The sequence below is a fragment of the Pelophylax lessonae genome (assembly GCF_965119305.1).
Source record: "Pelophylax lessonae genome assembly, chromosome: 1".
Taxonomy (NCBI): domain Eukaryota; kingdom Metazoa; phylum Chordata; class Amphibia; order Anura; family Ranidae; genus Pelophylax; species Pelophylax lessonae.
The window spans coordinates 133301399-133321072 of record NC_138768.1 but is presented as its reverse complement, the minus strand read 5'-3'; the positions used below and the strand labels follow the sequence as shown (position 1 = coordinate 133321072).

Sequence of the window (19674 nt, the reverse complement as noted above, 5' to 3'; positions counted from 1 at the left end):
GCATTAGCCATATAGTCCCAGGTAGCTATGAAGAGTTAACCAGATATACAAGCAGGCACAAATGCCATTCATACCAGAAGCAAAAGTCTGCAGATGTTAAGCTGTAAAGAGGTAATCATTTAGGTAAGCAGCACTTAAAATTAAGCAGAGTAGATAAGCACAGTCCTCCCCTAGCATCCAAGGAGATGGTTAACGTTACAGCATGTAGGAGAAACAAAACTGTAGCACAGATAAGCGGCATGAGGTTTGCAACAAGAGACAGATTGTAAGGATCTAGGATATAGGTAGCTACTGTATTTCTGCCTGTGCTCTCTGCTGAAGTCACAATCCGACCAGCCCTGGTGGCTCCATGTGCACCTGGGATCACAACATAGGAGGAGAGGGCGGGAGGAGGAGAAGCTGACCAGATCTCTGTCTCCACTACCATCTTTGTGGAGGGGAAGGGGGGAACTATTAGCACACGCTCTGGGCTGCATAAGAGAGAGACACTGTCAGAACGCTACATCCTGCAACCCCGGAAGTGAATGGGCTGACAAGCCCAGGCGCCAGGACGCAATTTCTAGTCGCTATGGTGACCTGGTGCCTGGGGTTTGTCGAGCCCCGCTGTAGGCACAGGCATCATCCCGGTATAACCACTGAAACCTGAGGACATACAGGTACCTACCTTGGGTGGGAAGTGGTTAAAGCAAAAGGAGCTTGAAAAATGAAAAGAAATGCAGCCACCACACCAAAGACTAGTAAGCTGCAATATATTACTTTTTGGTTTTGGGTTTAAATACAATCAAGACTGAGGCTGTTACTCTTTCTCACCTGGGGTTTGCAGAGATGTACAGCTCAAATGGACATTTTCTTCCCTGCACATGGCTATACAAATCAAAAATATGTTGACTGACATCACAGATCGTCACACACTAGACCGATAGTGAATACAGAACATTACCTGAATGGACCACAGGATGGAAATATCAAGGAAAAAGGCAATATTCTGTCTGGCTATCCACTGCTTGACAGTTCAGCTTGTAGTCTACAGGCCACTCTTTCTACCTAGACCAAGGGTGTCCAACGTTTTCCCTTCCTGGGCTACATTGGAAGGAGGAATTGTCTTGGGCCACACATAAAATACTGTGTGAAAATAAATGCTGTGGATAAAGTGGGGACGGGAAAGGCTAAAACCTATAATTTTATGTTGCCTGTGTCCTGTTGAGGAGATACCACTTCTTGGAGATACAACAGGAAGTCTCTACAAAGTATGGGGAATTTCCCTCAGTTGGTTCCGAAACAGACCTCTCCAATAGAAAATGTTCTCTCATCCCCTGTTCTGGTGACAACTCTAAAATTTTGGATTTTACATTACTTTAGGTGCAAATAATCTCAGAAATGGAGTAAATCTGCTTCGCAAGGACACAGATGGCAATAAAAAACAACTTGTCAAAGGGTTCTTTTTCTACCTATTCTATCCCAAAAAAAGTCTGCCTATACATACAATTTAAATCATTATTTTACCTTGGATGATGACAGCCAGTCTAGGCTTCAGTCTAGTAAAATCATTTTTTTTTTTTTTTAATTATTTTCATTTATTTGAAGACCTCTACCTTCTGCATGCAGCGTGAAACACAGGCAGACACCATTGTCGCAGAGGTTCCATGTAGTATATTTATCGCGTGCACTGTGACCCCAACATCCAGCAAGGGTGAACCAAGTAGAGGACCTGGACAAAAATAAAAACCATATATACGTTATTTGAATCTCAGGGATATGGTGCATGGTGTCAGACATCTTCTATCAGATACTTAAACCTAAGTCTTCATTTGAAAAAAAAAATAAAATAGTATGTTATGCCCATTTTAACACATTTAGTGACTGCAATTGCTCATATTTAAAATATGTAAATAAACAGAAACGTCATACTTACCATATCTGTGCAGTGGCTTTACACTCTGGTCTTCCATCCACCGAGTGCCTCCATAGCAAGCCGCTTGCTCCCAAGATGCCTGTGTGTGTGCGTGTGTGTGTGTGTCCATAAGACACAGAGAGCATGGCTTTGCCCAGCCCACCACTCCATCCTCCCTGGCTTTGCATGATAGCAGTGGGAGCCAATGGCTCCCGCTGCTGTGTCTGAGCCAATGATTAGGACGAGAGCCTCTGCTCTTGTGCACATCGCTGGATCGAGATCGGGCTCAGCCAAGTATAAGGGAGGGCTGGGAGAGAAGCTGCATACTGAATGGGTTTTTTTTTACCCTAATACAGAGAATGCATTAACTAAAAAAAGCTTCAGCCTATAGAACAACTTTCACTTCAAACTGCCCAAAATGTTCATAATTTTACCCTTTACACAGCAAAGTTACAGGCATTTTCCAAATTCAGATTAAAAATGGAAACTACCAGGAGCAATCAATGTAATCCTCCTTGGAACATGCTGATTTGCCAATTCATCTCTACAACTACTAGAGGGAAAGCATCTTTTCCACTGTAATGGGAAAATCACCACAGCTGCTTATTATTATCTGCCCTTCGCTTGTGGAACAAGTAACATACTGTTGGGTGTGGGGTGGCATGTGACTCAGATTCCACCAATCCCTCTAAAAGCAGGGACAAAGAGAGAAACCTCCTTTGTAAGCTCCAAGTTGCAACAGTACTACTTCTCTGACCCAGCAATCAGGAGAGCAAAGGGAAGGAGAGTAAAAGCCGCTGTGGGAGCCAGCATTACCGACTCCAAGCAAGTTTCCAGAAAAAAAGAGAACAGTATTACATGCATACTTTCCATCAGCATATCCCAGCTAGCTGTGTGTCATCAGGAGGTAGGAAGGCTCTGCTTCTAAAAACTAAACAAATGAAAAAAAAAAAAAAAAAAAAAACTAAATTATACAAAACAGCACCTTCTCTCACCTGTTAAAGAAGCACTATGAATACCATTTGCTATTGCCTCCTTATAGTCATTCATTAAACTCTGACGAAGGCTATCAGCATATTTAATAACTGGGCCACCATCGGTCAAGGGGGTCACTTCAACCTCAGCTGTCACCTGGTGCCGATTATTATTTATGGTTCTATCCAAGGTTTCTAAAATGACAAAAGGGTTTATTACAAACAGTTACTATACACAGGAAGATAAATCAACCTGCACATTTCAGGTCTTTGCATGTTCTTAATATAAAAAAATAAAATAAAAATCAATTTCTGTCTATTCTTTAGCTTCATCTGAAAATCAATGTATGTCACCGGATCATTTGGCCTATTCTGCCAATAATCATCTTGCAGATATGTTAAAAAAGGTCTTCAAGAGCAAATAGATACTACTACTACATGAAATGGCCAGAGTTGTAAATTAAGTCTTTATTCTTCCACTACTACTTTTAACCCCAAGCATGGTGTGAAGGGTTCGAATTGATGCTCAATGATGAAAGTGAAATATGGTTGTAAAGCAATCATGAAATAATATCGGAGACTCTGACAGTACCTGATGCTTGGGAAGTACTCAATATAGTTTCTCTGTAAGCAATCTGAAGAGGTCCTAAATAGGTCTCCAGGCCATACTCCCTCCGAATACGATCATGAATGATCTCAATGTGCAGTTCTCCCATTCCACAGAGAATCATCTAAAAAACACAGTGTAGGAAAAAGGTCAGGCACTGTATTATGCAAGTACTATATAGAAAACATGAAAAGCAGTATTCTATCAATAACCTGGCTTTTGCAGGCAGACCTCCTTGGAAAAAAAATATAAAGCAAATATAGACATTACACATTCTTATTTCTTGACTTGATGGCATGTTTTTTTTTTAAATAAAATTTTTAAAGAGTCTTTCACTTTGGAAAACAAAAGCTTGAACCTGAACACATTCTTACTTGTCCAGAGTCCGGATCTATCTTGACTTTCAAGCTTGGATCCTCCAGCTGGAGACACTTCAGTGCATTTTCCAAATCTGGATGCAAACAAAAGGATAATGAAATACACAAAACGAAGACAGTACATTCCGTCTTGTTTATTAGCAGAATTTTAAAATCAAATACATTACAGAGCCAGTTCAGAAGTACCTGCCTGTTTGGCCACAGAAGGGGGTTCAATAGTACAAAAGAAGACTGGTTCAGGAATCTCCACACCAGCCAATACCAAGTCATGTTCGGACTTCTTTTCCTTCTCTTCTGTTCTACCGGCCCGGCGGGAGGCTGCTACTGCTGCTGATTTAGATGACACAATGGTGTCTCCCGTTGCAGTCTAACAGAGCATCAAATATGTAACAGCACAAAAACAAGTCAGTCAATCAGTCTAGTATTTCTTAACATATTTATTATATATTATATATATATATATATATATATATATATATATATAGCTATTTTCCGAACAAATTAATTCAATACCATGTTGCAAAAATAAATACACCCTAATGAAAGTCTTAGGAGCAAAACTAAATTTTAGACAACAAAATCCTAATTAACAAGAAATTCCACAACAGGTGAGATTGATTATTCACTAAACGTGTCCAGCAGACAGTCAATTATAAAAGGGCGTTACTCAACAAGAAAACCCCTTCCCATTTCATGCTTTCAGCAATGGCACCACATGGAAGAGAAATATCACAAGGCCTGAGAAAGAAAAACATTTCTTAAAACAAGAAAGTTGCATCAATTAATTTGAGTAAAACTGAATATTTTGTAATCCAAGTTATATTATGAACCTTACTTTCATGTAATGAGCTAAACAAATGTTTTGTCAAAACTTTGGATATTGTTCTTGTGTTCATTGAGATATTAAAATTTTACTTTTATGGTGTGTCAACCTATTTATTGCCATTACAAGCATCTTCATAAAACAGATCATTTCAAACCTCACAGCTCTTCATCAAGTGCAGTGCATTGTCAACTGGCTGCAGCCGCTGATCAACAAACAATTCTGCATTCCCATTTCACAAAAAAACTTAACAATCAACTTCTGCCAAAAACAGGGATGGTTACACATAGATCAAAATTTGCCTGGTTCCTGCTGAACCGGCTGAATTTTAATCCATGTATGGTCAGCTTTATAATAGCCATTGTAGGAAGCTTAAAGTGCATACATGTGCATCCTTTACACATCTACACCCATATGTTAGACTGCTTAGAGCACATACATTAAACACAAGACCCACAGGCTGAATCCAGCCTGCTAAGCCTAGTCATGTGGCCTTTGCACCCAGTTTTGCAGCTGGAACTCCATTCTGCCTCCTCCAGCTCTCGCCATTTGCTTCCTATTGTTGCATATCCCCGCGCGCACTCATGAAGGAGCATGGCAGGGACAGATCTTCAGAGTGTGAAAAATCACCCTGCAAGATGAGCCAGAGCCACCTACAAAAAGGGAGGTACTGGGGCCAGGCCAGGAAGGAGAGTAGAGGAAGCTTTGGGGAGTTGGAGCTAGAGTTGCACAATGTGCACCCCTAAGCCCTTCACTCTGTACACAGCGCACCCCTGAACCCTGCAGTGTACGGAATGCACTCATTAAGCTTGAACTCTGTGCATAGCACACTCATAAACCATGCACTCTGTAGCGCACCCCTGGAACTGCCCTGTATACATTAGCATGCTCCTGAACCCTGCACTCTGTACATAGTGCACCCCAGATACAACCAGCCCTTTGAAGGCATTCCTACTGCTGATGCGGCCTGTGATGGAATTTAGTTCAACAACCTTGGCTTAGCGCAAGGGAAAATACCAGATACTTCTGTGTATGTTAAGCATGTTATTTCGCTTCATCCCATGTTACAGTACTGGTGCATGGTATTTGGTAAAGTAGTCATGTGGCAATGGGGAGAAAACTTGGGAGCATACAGAGGGCTTCCTTTCTTCACTTCCAGCAGCTGAATGAAATGGCTGGGGTGTGATAGAAAAAGAAGCATGGGTTCCTAAGGAGGGGGAAATTAGCTGCCTAAAGTGTATATTAAAGTAAGTGCCAGTTCACACTACCGGTAGTGCGGCTGCAGGGATCGCATGTAATTCGAAGCGCACTGCTCCTTCATTACATGCGATCTCCTGTGCGGATGCGAATTCAGCCATACACTTGTATGGCTGAAATTCGCACTGCACCCACACAGGACCCTTTTTTCTAGCCGCATCAGGATCGGATCGCACAGTGGTTCACACTTGTGCGATCCGATCCTGTGCGAACTGTCAGATCGCACTGTGATATGCGATCAAACTGGGGTTGTCGTTAACATTTAATTGACACCCCCTGCGTATCGCATATGGCAGTGTGAACTGACAGATGTGCGTCTGCGATGTGGGAACAGGCTGCGAATTCGCAGCCTTCCCGCATCGCACAAGTGTGAACCGGGACTAAAAGGTTTTAGCTAACTGCTAGCTGTACATGCTGGCAAGCATTCATATTTTCCTGATATGAACAATTGCACACCTCAGCCTGCCTACTGCCATAGTGCAATTCTTAGGTTAGGAGTGGCTACACCAACAGGGATGGATAAGGTAGTTCCATCTTACAGAGAAAGGTACTTTTTATTTTGCTTTGTTATGCCTTTGTATACGTTTCTGAAAGCATTGTATTAGTGATGGCTTTATCATAAGTCTCTTGCCAGAAGGAGATTGTGGCTTTTTGTAGGACAGTGCTGTGAAAGTAAATCTGTATTCTTGTATACCTGTTTTAGTCCAACAGTTAAAGCAATATTGCCAGCAGACAAGGAAGAGATTTCAACTTGCTGATCAGCAAATGGCAGCAGCAAACGGCTCATCCTTTCCCTAAATAATATATACAATATGTAAAGGAAAATGTATGAAGAAAAAGCTATCAGTCTGCTTACTGTATATTAGGCAAACCCCTAGCATTGTTTAAAAGAAAAAAAAAAAACCCTCCCACCAAATAAACATTCATATAGTACATCTGTAGCACACATACATTTCGACACTGCTACCTGTATATAGACAGTACGAGAATTTTCGCATACTTTATTTTAGATTCCTGTTCCCTTTTTTCTGGAGTTGCAAACACGGTTTTCTCTAAACTAGAGACAATTTTCATAATTAACAAGATTTTATATTGTTATTTTTACCATTATATTGTTTTAAAAGTGTAATGTGTATCTATGCCTATTGCTTGCAGCTGTCTTTTGGGCACTGCTAGCACTGACTTGTTTTGGTGATTTTCAATTTTCAGAATTAGAAGTTGGATAAGTTCAGGGGGTGTGTTTGTTGCAGTTTGTGAATCAATGTAGCAAGCATTTTCAGCTCAAAGATTAAACTATTGCTTAAGCTGGCTATACACTTCAAAATTCATCTGGTTCCTGGTGAACTAGCCAAAATTTGCTCAGTGGGTGGCCCCTGGCAACCACCTCCTGCCCAACCATCCCTCGATCGAAGTAGCAGGGCAGAAAACTATCAGCCAAATCAGATGCAGCCACTGTTTGGGTATTTTGACAGCTGGCGGCGTTGGCTGTCCTAATACAATAGCAGCAGTGGAGGATTTGTCCATCCACGTTGCATATTATAGATGGAGGAACTAGTTAGATTTTTTTTAAGTTCTGTCTGCAAAAAAGCTACAACTGTATTGTCAGCTTTGACTTGGGCAACAAGAAAGACATCTCTACTCTGACTGCTGGGAACTTTGTTAGCAAACAGATCCCAGTGCAGATGAAGGTGTCTTAAAATTTGCCGTTAGGATAGCATTAAAATTTGACAATGAGTGGCAAATAAAAAAAAGGTAAAAAAAATATATTGGCAGCTTGTTCATATGCTGTTAGTAAATTGTTTTGGCCAAAATGTCCTGTTAACCATATTTGTATTATGAAATTATTAACTTTTCTAAAATATTTAAAAGGGGGACTTAACCCAAAAAGGAAAGTTCCACTCTTCCTCCTCCCCGTCCCCCTTTCACATTTGGCACATCATTTCTTTTGGGGAGGGGGGGAGGGGGAGCAGGTTCTTGGATTTGACAGGTACCTGCTCCCTCAGTTCTGGCTGGATTGCCACACCTACAGTTTCTGTAGCTGCTAGCTTTTCATTTTTCATTACATGACTAAAGAACTGCTTTAAGTTAATAATTATTTGTAAATTGCAAAACACAGCCATTCACAATTCTATTCAATGCTGCTCAGCACTTTCTCTACCCCGTGTTGCAGCTAATATACTATAGCCATTCAAAATGGATTTATAGTTAGTAAAACATACATGCAGTTTTTGTTGACATTATATATTGCAGACTGAGACTTCATCATTCCTGAGTATATCCGGACAAAGACCAAGGGTCCACGCTGCTTGTCATGTACAACCTTGAATGCCAGAGCACACAGGTCATCATTGTACCACGACCTTAAAGAAATTATACACATTATATATAACATAGTTCTATCTCAAAGTAAGCTTTTACAATGTCTTTTTATACTGCTCATCTTCTTATAAAACATAAAAATAAATGTACCCAGAAACTATAAGTATGACAGTTAAACATGCTATTTCAGACCCAACTGACTAAGAAACTATAAAATGGTTATTGGAAACAGGACTAGATAGCTGATAGTTGGATGAAAACAACATCTAAGTAATTTTTTTTACACAATTTCCTACATTTTTATTGTACTCATTGCAGTTTTAATAATATGGCTCACATTTGCCCCCACTCCCCAGGTCCCTATGCCTCTGTTAAAGCGGTAGTAAACTGATGACAAAAAGAAAAAAAAACCCTGCAAGACAAAGGCATAATGAGCTAGTATGCATCGCAAACTAGCTCATTATGAATTACTTACCTTAGAAGCCCCGACACGGACCCCTGGACACCGCCGTGGGAGCGGACATGATCCCACGGCGTCTCTTCCGGGTTCCGCGGCTCCGGCGCTGTGAGTGGCCGGAGCCGCGATGACGTCACTCCCGCACATGCGCGCAGGAGTAATTTTCCGGCATTTCCTGGCAAGGAACTCTGAAGGTCCGCCGGACCTTCAGAGCGCATGCGCCGCACTCGTCAGCGGCTGCATGCAGTGGTAGTATCTCCTAAGCCGTGCAGGTTTAGGAGATATTAATTGTACCTACAGGTAAGCCTTATTATAGGCTTACCTGTAGTTAAAAGTAAAAAAAAGCGGTATACTACCGCTTTAAAGGTTATAGCTAGAAGTGCTTGTCCACTAAAACTACAGCACTAAGGCCCAAATCACACCTGAGCATTTTGTAGCTCAAAGTTCCAAACAGCTCAACATTCAAAATCCCATGGTTTTTAATTGTGCTGGTCCACACTTGAACGTAGTGTCATTTGAAGCTCCACCAATGATATGTTTTAGACATTTGTAAGGGGGACATTTTTGCCTATGACTATTAATGTGAGAAACATTCTCTCTACATTACCATACCGTGAAGTGTAGATATAATAATTATTGGCAAGGGGTTCCCAAGGCCTATAACTTATTTCAATAGTTCCACTGTAGGAAAAAGGTTGAGAAAGGCTTTTATTGTGTTAAAACTTTTGAAGAGAGCCCTCTGTACCAGCTTTATATCCCTCTCAGATATTGACGGGCCAGGATTTTATTGTGGTAGCTTGTGTTTTCACTCTTTTCTTTAACATCTTAACAAAGATGGTAACCCCTCACAGAGAGCCCAAATTTGTGTTTATTCAACATTATGAAGAAGCGTGTCACCATTATCTTGAAATTGCTGTTACTTGGGTGGGCTGCACTCTTGGCCGGAGCACCTACATCCCCAGGGCATAAAAATCTCGTGAATTTGAATAACTACCGCTACATCTGTTGGCTTCACACTCAACCTTTTTTAGACCAAACCTAAAAGACATGTCTTAATTTTCACTTGATTCTGCAACTATTGCAATGCTAACCAATGGCTTCTTTTTAGGATGTGCTCAGTCTGTTAAAGTTCAAACAATCACAAGGCCATTTCAAGCTGCCAAGTCTACTGTTGCAAATGCAATTTACAGTGAACCAAGAATCTAACTTAATTAATACATACATGAAGTCATGAGGGCAGTCATCTGGAGATGGTAAATATAAAGTGATTGCATCCAGAAGGGGTTGAACTCCTTTATTCTTTAAGGAGCTGCCACAAAGCACAGGAACCGCAAAGCGAGCTAGAGTGATTCTCCGTACTGCAGACTGTAACTATACAAACACACTGGGTGTTAGCTAAGGTACTAATGTACAAATTATACTATTTCTAAACATCACTGTGAAGACTGATTAAAACATAAAAAGATCCACAAACATTAAGGCTGGGTTTACACTGATGCTAATTGGATGGGGGTTTCCCCGTATTCCAATTCGCATGACAGAAGATGGTGACCGGCTTTCAATGTAGCCAGTTCACACATCTCCGGGGTGGCCATGGAGCAGATTGCACAAGGGTCCTGTGTGTCTTTGGCTCCGTTTCAGGTCCGAATTCAGGCCCGTTCATCCCTGAAATGCAGAGTTGGGAGCCACCGAACCCCCTGCTGTGAGCCGCGTCCGCACACAGTGTGAACCCAATTTTAATCAGTTGGCTGGGCAATTTCAGACTTTGGTTGCACTTGTTTTTGGTAAGAATATAGATTAGAGATCGACCAATATTGTTTTTTCATTGCCGATACAGATATTTTGGTCATCATGTAAAGACCCCAAACCCCTCCTCTGCACTTAAAAGCATTCAAAACGCCAAGTTTGGCTGTTTTGAATGCTGTCATTTTTTTAAATCTGGCGCCAGTACCCGGAAGTGATGTCATGACATTTCCGGGTTTTTGCATGGAGACCCGATCAGAGCCGAATGCGGCTTTGATCGGGTCTTCGCGGCCGTGCAGGCTGGTTGCCCCAGGAGACTAGTGATCGACCGATATCGGTTTTTCATTGCCGATACCAATATTTCGGCCAATGCATATCGGTATTGGCCGATATTTTTGTACATTTAAAAATATTGTTTTTTTTTTTCTTGACAGGTACTCTTGTGGAGGGATCTGGGGGTCTAAAAGACCCCAAACCCTTTCTCTGCACTTAAAAGCATTCGAAACGCCAATTTTTTTTTAATCTGGTTCCAGGTTTTTGCATGGAGACCCGATCAGAGTCAAATACGGCTTTGATCGGGACTTCGGCGGCCGTGCAGGCTGGTTGCCTGGCTCTCCTGGTGGGACAGGAGACCCGGGCAAGCTGCGGAAGGCGTCCCCTCCCGCTCCTTGTAAGGACAGCCGAGCGGCTTCTCAGCCGCATCGGTTGTCATTACAAGACAGCAGACCGTCGGCTATGGACACCGGTATCGGGGTGATGCCACTAGCTGTAGGCATTGTTCCGGTACAAGCGCTTTCCGAAATAAATGGATTTTTGTAAGAACTTACCGTAAAATCCTTTTCTCTTAAGCTCATTGACAGACGTAGTCTTCTTGATTCTCAAGAGCTGGGTTATGTTGTCTCCGCAGGAGTAGGACTAGGCAGAATGACAAAAACGTTCTGGCTCCACCCTAGGGGCAGTCCCTGAGGGTATATCCTCCCTCTCTCTGCTACAGGGAATCAGTTCTGTTTAAAGCAGTACAGAGAATTTAACCCAACCCAACTCAATGATAGAGGGGCGGGTACTACGTCTGTCAATGAGCTTAAGAGAAAAGGATTTTACGGTAAGTTCTTACAAAAATCCATTTTTCTCTATCGCTCATTGACAGACGTAGTCTTCTTGATTCTCAAGAGCTGGGACATCCAGAAGCAGTGCCACAAATGAGGGGTGGGATTGACAAAATCAAATCCAATCTAGAAGGCCCAACCGGTGCCAAACTAGAAGTTTTAAAGGCTCATTATAAACAAAGAATGAGGCTAAAGAAAAATTTTTCCAACGGAAAAAAACCCTCGAGGTAGACCATTGGTCTCCTCAAATTGCGGCCTGCAAAACCTTGCGGCCAAATGAGGCATCAGACGATGCCATTACATCAACTTTATAATGTTTAGAGAAGGTATGCACCGACGACCAGGTAGCCGCCTTGCACACCTGGACCACTGACGCCTGATGGCGAAAGGCCCATGACGCACTAAGTGCCCGAGTGGAGTGCGCCTTAACAGGGAACGGGGGCTCCCGACCCTTAATAGAATAAGCCTGCACTACCGTCTGTCTGATCCATCTGGAAATGGTCGCGGCAGATGCAGGCAACCCCTTTTTGGGTCCATCTGGGATCACAAAAAGTGAATCCGTCTTGCGAAACGAGACTGTCGTTTTCAAGTATACCCTGATCGCCCGGACCACATCCAAGGAGTGCAAAGCAAATTCCCGAGGATGACTGGGCTTAGGACACAGGGAAGGTAATACAATTTCTTCATTCAGATGAAATTCTGAAACCACTTTTGGTAGGAAGGATGGATTCGGAAGAAGAACCACCTTATCTCTATGAACCACCAGATATGGTGAACGACAAGATAATGCGGCCAGTTCTGACACCCTGCGTGCAGAAGTAATAGCCACCAAGAAGGCCACCTTCTGGGACAACGTGGGTAGAGGAATCTCCCTAATATCTTCAAAGGGAGGTTTCTGAAGAACCGACAACACTAGATTAAGATCCCAGGGGGGTAACGGCGCGTGCACTGGCGGAGCCAGATGTCGCACCCCCTGGATGAAATTCCGCACCAAGGAATGAGTAGCCAAAGGCTTCTGAAAGAAGATGGCTAATGCTGAGACCTGACCCTTGATAGTACTCAAGGCCAGTTTCTGCTCAACCCCTTGTTGCAGAAAAGCCAATATTCGACTAATCGAATAAGACCGAGGACGGAACCCCAAAGGTTCACACCATGCAATGTAGGACTTCCATGTGCGATGATAAATCTTTCTGGAAGTCACTTTCCTTGCTTCAACTAGAGTAGGAATAACTGAAGCTGACAAACCTTTGTCCTTCAGCACCTGGGTCTCAATAGCCAGGCCGTTAAAGCCAGCGATCGTAAAGCAGGATGGAAGATCGGTCCCTGAGACAGTAGATCCTCCCTGAGAGGAAGTCTCCATGGGACGTCCGCCACCAGTCTGACCATGTCGGCGTACCAAGCTCGACGAGGCCAGTCCGGAGCTACCAGGATTACTGGGATTCCTTCCTCCTCTACCCTGCGAAGAAGTCTTGGCAGTAACGCGAGAGGAGGGAAGGCATATATTAGCTGGTATTGCCCCCACGGGGCGATCAGTGCGTCTGCGGTTTCTGCTAGAGGATCGCGGGAGCGAGCCACGAATCTCTGAACTTTCCTGTTGAATCGTGATGCCAACAGATCCACATCCGGGGTGCCCCACCGTAGGCACAACTGGTGGAAAACGTCTGGATGGAGGGACCATTCCCCCTGATCCAGGGTCTGACGGCTGAGATAATCTGCCTGCCAATTCTCCACCCCCGGAATGAACACCGCAGAGATTGTTGGAACAAATCGTTCCGCCCAGCGAAGAATGCAAGCCACTTCTTTGGCCGCTCGGACACTCTTGTTGCCCCCCTGATGATTGACATAAGCCACGGCCGTGGCATTGTCCAACTGGATCCGAACCGGGCTGCCCTGGAGCTGCTCGGTCCAGTGAATCAGACAAAGTCTGATCGCTCTCAGTTCCAATACATTTATCGGTAACCTGGATTCTTCCGGGGACCAAAGTCCCTGGACAGATAACTGACCAAGAATTCCTCCCCATCCGGATAGACTGGCATCCGTGGTCACTATCGTCCAATATATTGGCAGAAATGACTTTCCCTGGCTGAGCATTGGAGACCGAAGCCACCAAACCAGAGACTCTCTGGTCTGTTTGCTCAATCGTATCTGATTGTCCAGGGATTCCGGATTCCGATTCCATCTGAGAAGAATCTCTTGCTGAAGAATTCGGGTATGGGACTGGGCAAATGGGACTGCTTCGAATGAAGCCACCATCAACCCCAGAACCCTCATGCACGTCCGAAGGGAAGACCAGCTGTTGGACAGTAACAACTGGACTGCTGATTGAATCTTTCGAAGTTTCCCTACCGGAAGGAAAACTCTCGTCCTGACTGTGTCTAGAATTAGACCCAGATATTCGAGCCTCTGGGTGGGAACCAGAAATGACTTTTGCTGGTTCACCAGCCACCCGAATTCCTGTAAAGAAATCATAGTAATTTCTATGTTTTGTAGCAAGGTCTGAGGAGACTCTGCATGAAGCAGAAGATCGTCTAGGTAACCTAGAATCGATATACCTCTTTGGCGCAGAAGTGCCAACATTGGGGCCAACACCTTTGTGAAGACCCGCGGAGCCGTGGCGAGACCGAAAGGTAACGCCACAAACTGATAGTGGTTCTCCTCTACGGAAAAGCGTAGAAAACGCTGATGTCCTGCGAAAATGGGAATGTGAAGATAGGCGTCCTTGATGTCTATGGACGCTAGGACATCCCCTGGATGCAGGAAGGCTGCTACCGTGCGAATGGACTCCATTCTGAATCTTCTTATGTTGACGAAAGAATTGAGTGCTCTTAAGTCCAGAATTGGACGCACTTTGCCCTCTTTCCTGGGTATTGTAAACAGGTTTGAATAAAACCCTTGAAACCGTTCTGTCCAAGGAACGTGGACTACCACTCCTTGTTGTAGTAAATCTGTGACTGCTCTCCTCAGATCTTCTAAACGATCTGCGGATAGACGGATATTGGAAGGGAAGAATCGCGCCGGTGGGAGAGATCGAAACTCGATCTTGTACCCTGACCTTATGACTTCGCAAACCCAATTGTCCGGGATTCTGGAAAGCCATGGATCCGGGAACCGGCGAAGACGTCCCCCCACCCCAGTTATGGGTGGGGGCGCACCTTCAGGCTTAGGATGGTTTATCTTCAGGTCTGGAGGGGGCGGGCTTTTGCTTGCCCGACCAACGACCCCTGACGCCTCCTGTAGGAGCTTTGGAGGACTTAGTTTTTTCACCCGCTGGACGAAAAAACCTCTTGTGAGCAGAAAAAGAAGGCCCTCGTCTTTGACGAGTTCCTCTACCTTTAAAATTTTGCGGTAAAAAGGTGCTTTTTCCACCGGTGAGATCCTTAATGATCTCATCTAAGTTGGCTCCAAATAGACGCTCTCCTGAAAAGGGGATATTAGCCAATGCTTTTTTGGAACCTTGGTCGGCTAACCAACCTTTTAGCCACAGTGTACGCCTGAGAACCACTGCTGAGACTGATGCTCGCGCCATTAATGGAGTGGCGTCTAACGCCGCATCACATACAAACTGTAACCCCTGTATCATTTGTTCCAACAAATCTGATACCGCCTGAGGGACTTCTTCTAAGTCCCGGCGTAACCACTTGGTCCATTCAGTTACAGCCTGCGAAACCAGACCAATAGCAATTATTGGTCTGAAAGCTGATCCAATCAAGGAAAACATGGTGCGAGACATAGCTTCTATCTTGCGATCCACTGGATCTTTAAAAGACGGAGCGTCTTCTAAAGGAATAACCGTGGCTTTATTCAATCTAGCAATAGGTGAATCCACCACAGGTGGTTCTGTCCATTTCTTAATAAGGGTTTCCTCAAACGGATAACGCCTGTCAATGCGTTTAGAAATATTAAAAGTGCGTTTTGGCAGACGCCATTCTTCTTCGATTGGATTGCCAAAACATTTGGGCAATGGAAAAACCTTCGCCACTTTGATGCGCTTTTTAGTCCCAAAAGGGATCTCAGTTTCAGCTATTTCCGATGGAGTACCCTGTAACCTTAAAGTCTCTTGAACAGATACAATGAGTGCGTTTACCAACGCTTCCTCTCGGGCTATGGCGGATGCCGAAACATCCTCCTCACTGTCTGAAGAGACAGGACCCGAGACACCAATACCAGATGAAGTACCTGAAACTGCAGAAATAGGCTCAGAGTCTGAATCCGAAGTTTCAGATAATAAGGGGTTAGGCGGGGGTCGCTTTCTTGCGCCCTGTCCCTGACAAGCCACTTCCACCCGGGACACAAAAGTTTCCATAATAGCTGACAAAGATTCAATTGTCAATGGGGTGCTGGAGGATCCCGCAGACCCCTCGAGGGGATCCGGAGGAGATACATGAGTGGCAGGGTCCATGTTAATACAGGACACCTTTGCCAGCAAAAACAAAAAAACTTTTTCTTTTTTTTTTTTTTTTTGTGTGTCTCCCCCTAGCGCAATAGCGCCCCTCAGAGTACCTGCTTCTCGATCCCAGAGAGAGAGAGAGGGACCCCCAAGGCTCACCAACCGATGCAGTGCAGTTTCCAACAAACTGCAGTCAGCGTCTGTCTTACACAGACTGGAAGGAGCGGTTTGCTTTTTTTCCCGGGCAGAAGGCGTGGCTCCGCCCCCTGTGTACGCCTTCCGGCGTTCCCAGCCCTCCACGAGGTAGCTGGGCTCACAAAACATGGCCGCCCCCATAGAAGAGACATAAGACTCCAAAAACATGGCGGCCGGCGTGACCTGAGGACATACATGCATTCGGTCTACGGCAAAATGGCGGCGGACCGCCGATATCGTCTTCCCAGCACATCCACCTGCACTCTGCTAAGAGGTGACATATGGATCTACAGAGATACACTGCACATAAGGTAGGATTATACCTCCTATGTCTGCTGTAATTTACAGTCTGCTGGGTAGAGTGTTAGCTCTTGAACCAAGTCCACTTCCCACAAACACATGCTGTATTACAAGGGGGACTTGTAAGTATCAGATATATACTGACCATATATGGAGGGGCCCAAAATATATACTGCCTCATAATGAGGAAAAAAGGGAACGTTTACTCACCATACCGAACCGACAGGCACCCTCTCTTCACCATACCCTCTCCACCGGGGTGGGGGTTTGTGGACGCCTCGACTCTCTGGTACCTGGCGTCCAAGCGAGCTTTTAACTCGCAAAGTCAGTCCCTTTGCTGGGACTCCGTCGCGGCCGACTCAGCGCACTGGTCTGCACGCGCTCTTAGGCAGAAACCGGGGTGACCACTGGATCTCAACATCCAGCCCGTCGCCCGGCCCCGCATACTTACTTGAATATGTCGCGGCCGACCAAGCGCAATGCCATGGTCTGCGCGCGCTCGTAGGCCGGCTGGGGTGACCACAAGTGTCGCCCAGTCCGGCATTTTTGCTTGAAGATCTTACAGGAAAAAAACACTGGAGAAAACTACCTAAAAAATGTCTTTTTCTTAAAGAAAAAAAGTCTTGCCAGGACCAAAAGATCCCAGCAAGGAACTTAGGTCCTTACTCCTGACTAGACAGAAAAAAACTGATTCCCTGTAGCAGAGAGAGGGAGGATATACCCTCAGGGACTGCCCCTAGGGTGGAGCCAGAACGTTTTTGTCATTCTGCCTAGTCCTACTCCTGCGGAGACAACATAACCCAGCTCTTGAGAATCAAGAAGACTACGTCTGTCAATGAGCGATAGAGAAATCGGTAATATCGGCCACCTTGATGGCCGATTCCGATATATCGGGGAAAGTGCAGATCGGCTCTCGATAGAATCGGCTTTGCCGATAATCGGTCGATCTCTAATATGAATTCACTAATAAATTGCATACACATGTTGCATTTGTAAGGGTTTTTTTGTTTTTGCGATTATATTGCGATATTGTGATTTTGCGATCACCCCATTCAGTTGTGTTTTTTTTTTCAGTACATATTTGTGTTTCACATTTAGAATCACTGTATAAGAGTTTACCTAGGAACTAGTGTTTGATTTTATGATATCGATGTTTATATATGACCCACTTACTTTTTACCAAAGGACACTAAGGAAGAAGACATTAGACATTGTTTGCACCTTACAACACAATTCTTTTACTGACACTACTAAGGGCATTAGGCCAACTACACACACTCCTTATTTGATCACATTGTGGAAACACAATTAGGTTGTATGCAGCCACCCATCACAAGACAAGCCATATATTATTACCTATAAGGTAGTGTGGGATATCCCACATTTTTTGTCATACTGAAATTGAATAGTTAATACAGCGGCGATGACCGGAGCTGTCATTTATTTTTCCTTCAACACGCGGAGTTGAATGAAAGAAGAAGAAAAAAAAAAAAAAAAAAGAAGAAGGAGTAGTGTGTATTATACTTAAACCAGCTGCTCCCACCCCTTTCATACCCCAGCCCTCAAGTGAGCACTGGAGGGGCAAAGCAAAGAGCCGGTGACTAACAGTCACCATCTCTCTGTAGGCTGAAGACTGAACACTAAGCAATCAGTGGTGATTCATCGTTCAGTTCTCAGTCTAGGAGGCAGCAGGGGACAGCTGCAGCTGGAATCGGTGTTGCAGCAATATAGGCAAGTATGATTGTTTGCTTTTTAAAAGCTATACTTGTCGTTGAAAGGATCTTGCCAATCTTTGAAGGGATTGCATCAATAGTTAGTGAAGCATAGATGGCAGCATAATAAAATCAATACAAAGTACCTTTTCCAGAGGTATAAGATTAAAATCCCCACTGTAATCTTCCAGCATTAGTGAAGCAAACTCGTCATCCAGATCAGCAATCTGCATATTAAAAAAAAAAAAAAATGTCCAATTTGAGTATTGGATTGTATTGTAAATGTCCATAAAGAAAAATGTATAATACAAATATTCAGGCTTCATTATGTGATGAATGTGCACCTTGAGCTACACAGGACATGGGCTCTGAAGGGTTATAGGAACTTTACGGTTCTTGTTTTTGCTACTGTATTTGTACATTGTATAACTAGAAAACTGAATAAATAGCATCTTTAAAGAAAAAACACAAATGTTCTCTCTTTACAGCTGTTGAGCCATGTACCTTAATATAAAGACACCGCAAGAATAGATAAATCTAAAAGTTGATAAACAATCGAGATAATAAAATAAGGGACTTCTACACATGGACACTTCTAAGTGTTTCTGATAAACTGATCCTTGCTTTTCCATCTCAAGCCGGCCATACATGGATCAACATTCAGCCGGTTCAGCAGGGACCAGACAAATTTTGATCCATGTACGGCCAGGGATTTTGAACAAAAAAAAATCGATTGGTACATTGGCTTCTATACAACCACACTGTCGAATTATCCTGCTTAATAAAACGCTACTGGTATTCAGTGTAAAGAAATGTTGTTCATCCATCCAGTGAGCTGTTAACAAATAGAAAAAAAAAAGTAACGCACTAAAAATACAAACCCCAAAATAAAAATGTAATATGTTGCAGCTTACCGGTCCTTTGATATGGTGGCTGCTTTAGTTTTTTTTTTCCATGCTAAGACATTTCAGCAAGTAAATACAATGCCCATTGATTTTGCTAAAAATGTGGTGCCTTTGTGACTTCCTGTCAGCTGAAAGGAAAGAAAAAAAAAAAAAAACTTCTTTCTTGTGTAGGCTTCTAATTCCATCAATCCACCTTGCAACTGAAATAAACATAGGCAGACAGGTTTGAAGTCCAGCCTGTATGGCAACCATGGCTTCTCCTATAGATTCAGTGGAGAAATAAGTGTGGTATTTGCAGGATAACTTGCTGGAACAAATGCACCCACTGTATTTAACCCCTTCCTGCTAGACATCCCTTTAACTGGGTTATGCTCGGTGAGCAGGAAGGTCTGCGTCATCACATGACAGCTGTGATTGACTAACAATGGTCACATGATCAGGAGCACTGGCTCCTAATCATTCTTAGAGACCAGGAGCGATCTTTGACAAATTGGTGTCTGTGCTAGGAGTGCACACTGAGCACGCACTCAGCACAAAAATCCTGTCGTCATCCAGGGACTCATACTGTACAGTGGGGAAAATAATTATTTCATCCCCTACAGATTTTGTAAGTTTGCCCAC

At 43.7% G+C, this 19674-nt stretch overlaps 1 protein-coding gene across 1 annotated transcript in view; it reads right to left on the bottom strand.

Annotated features, from left to right (window-relative positions):
• GFM2 (GTP dependent ribosome recycling factor mitochondrial 2) overlaps positions 1-19674 on the bottom strand; it is a 58398-nt gene that overhangs the window by 13448 nt on the left and 25276 nt on the right. The window contains exons 10-18 of the mRNA XM_082243324.1: positions 18295-18375; positions 9928-10076; positions 8149-8289; positions 6624-6723; positions 4036-4216; positions 3847-3923; positions 3458-3596; positions 2887-3060; positions 1593-1708 (exon numbers count right to left, since the gene is read on the bottom strand). Coding sequence (XP_082099450.1) covers positions 1593-1708; positions 2887-3060; positions 3458-3596; positions 3847-3923; positions 4036-4216; positions 6624-6723; positions 8149-8289; positions 9928-10076; positions 18295-18375 — 1158 coding nt within the window. The remainder of the gene's footprint in view (positions 1-1592; positions 1709-2886; positions 3061-3457; positions 3597-3846; positions 3924-4035; positions 4217-6623; positions 6724-8148; positions 8290-9927; positions 10077-18294; positions 18376-19674) is intronic.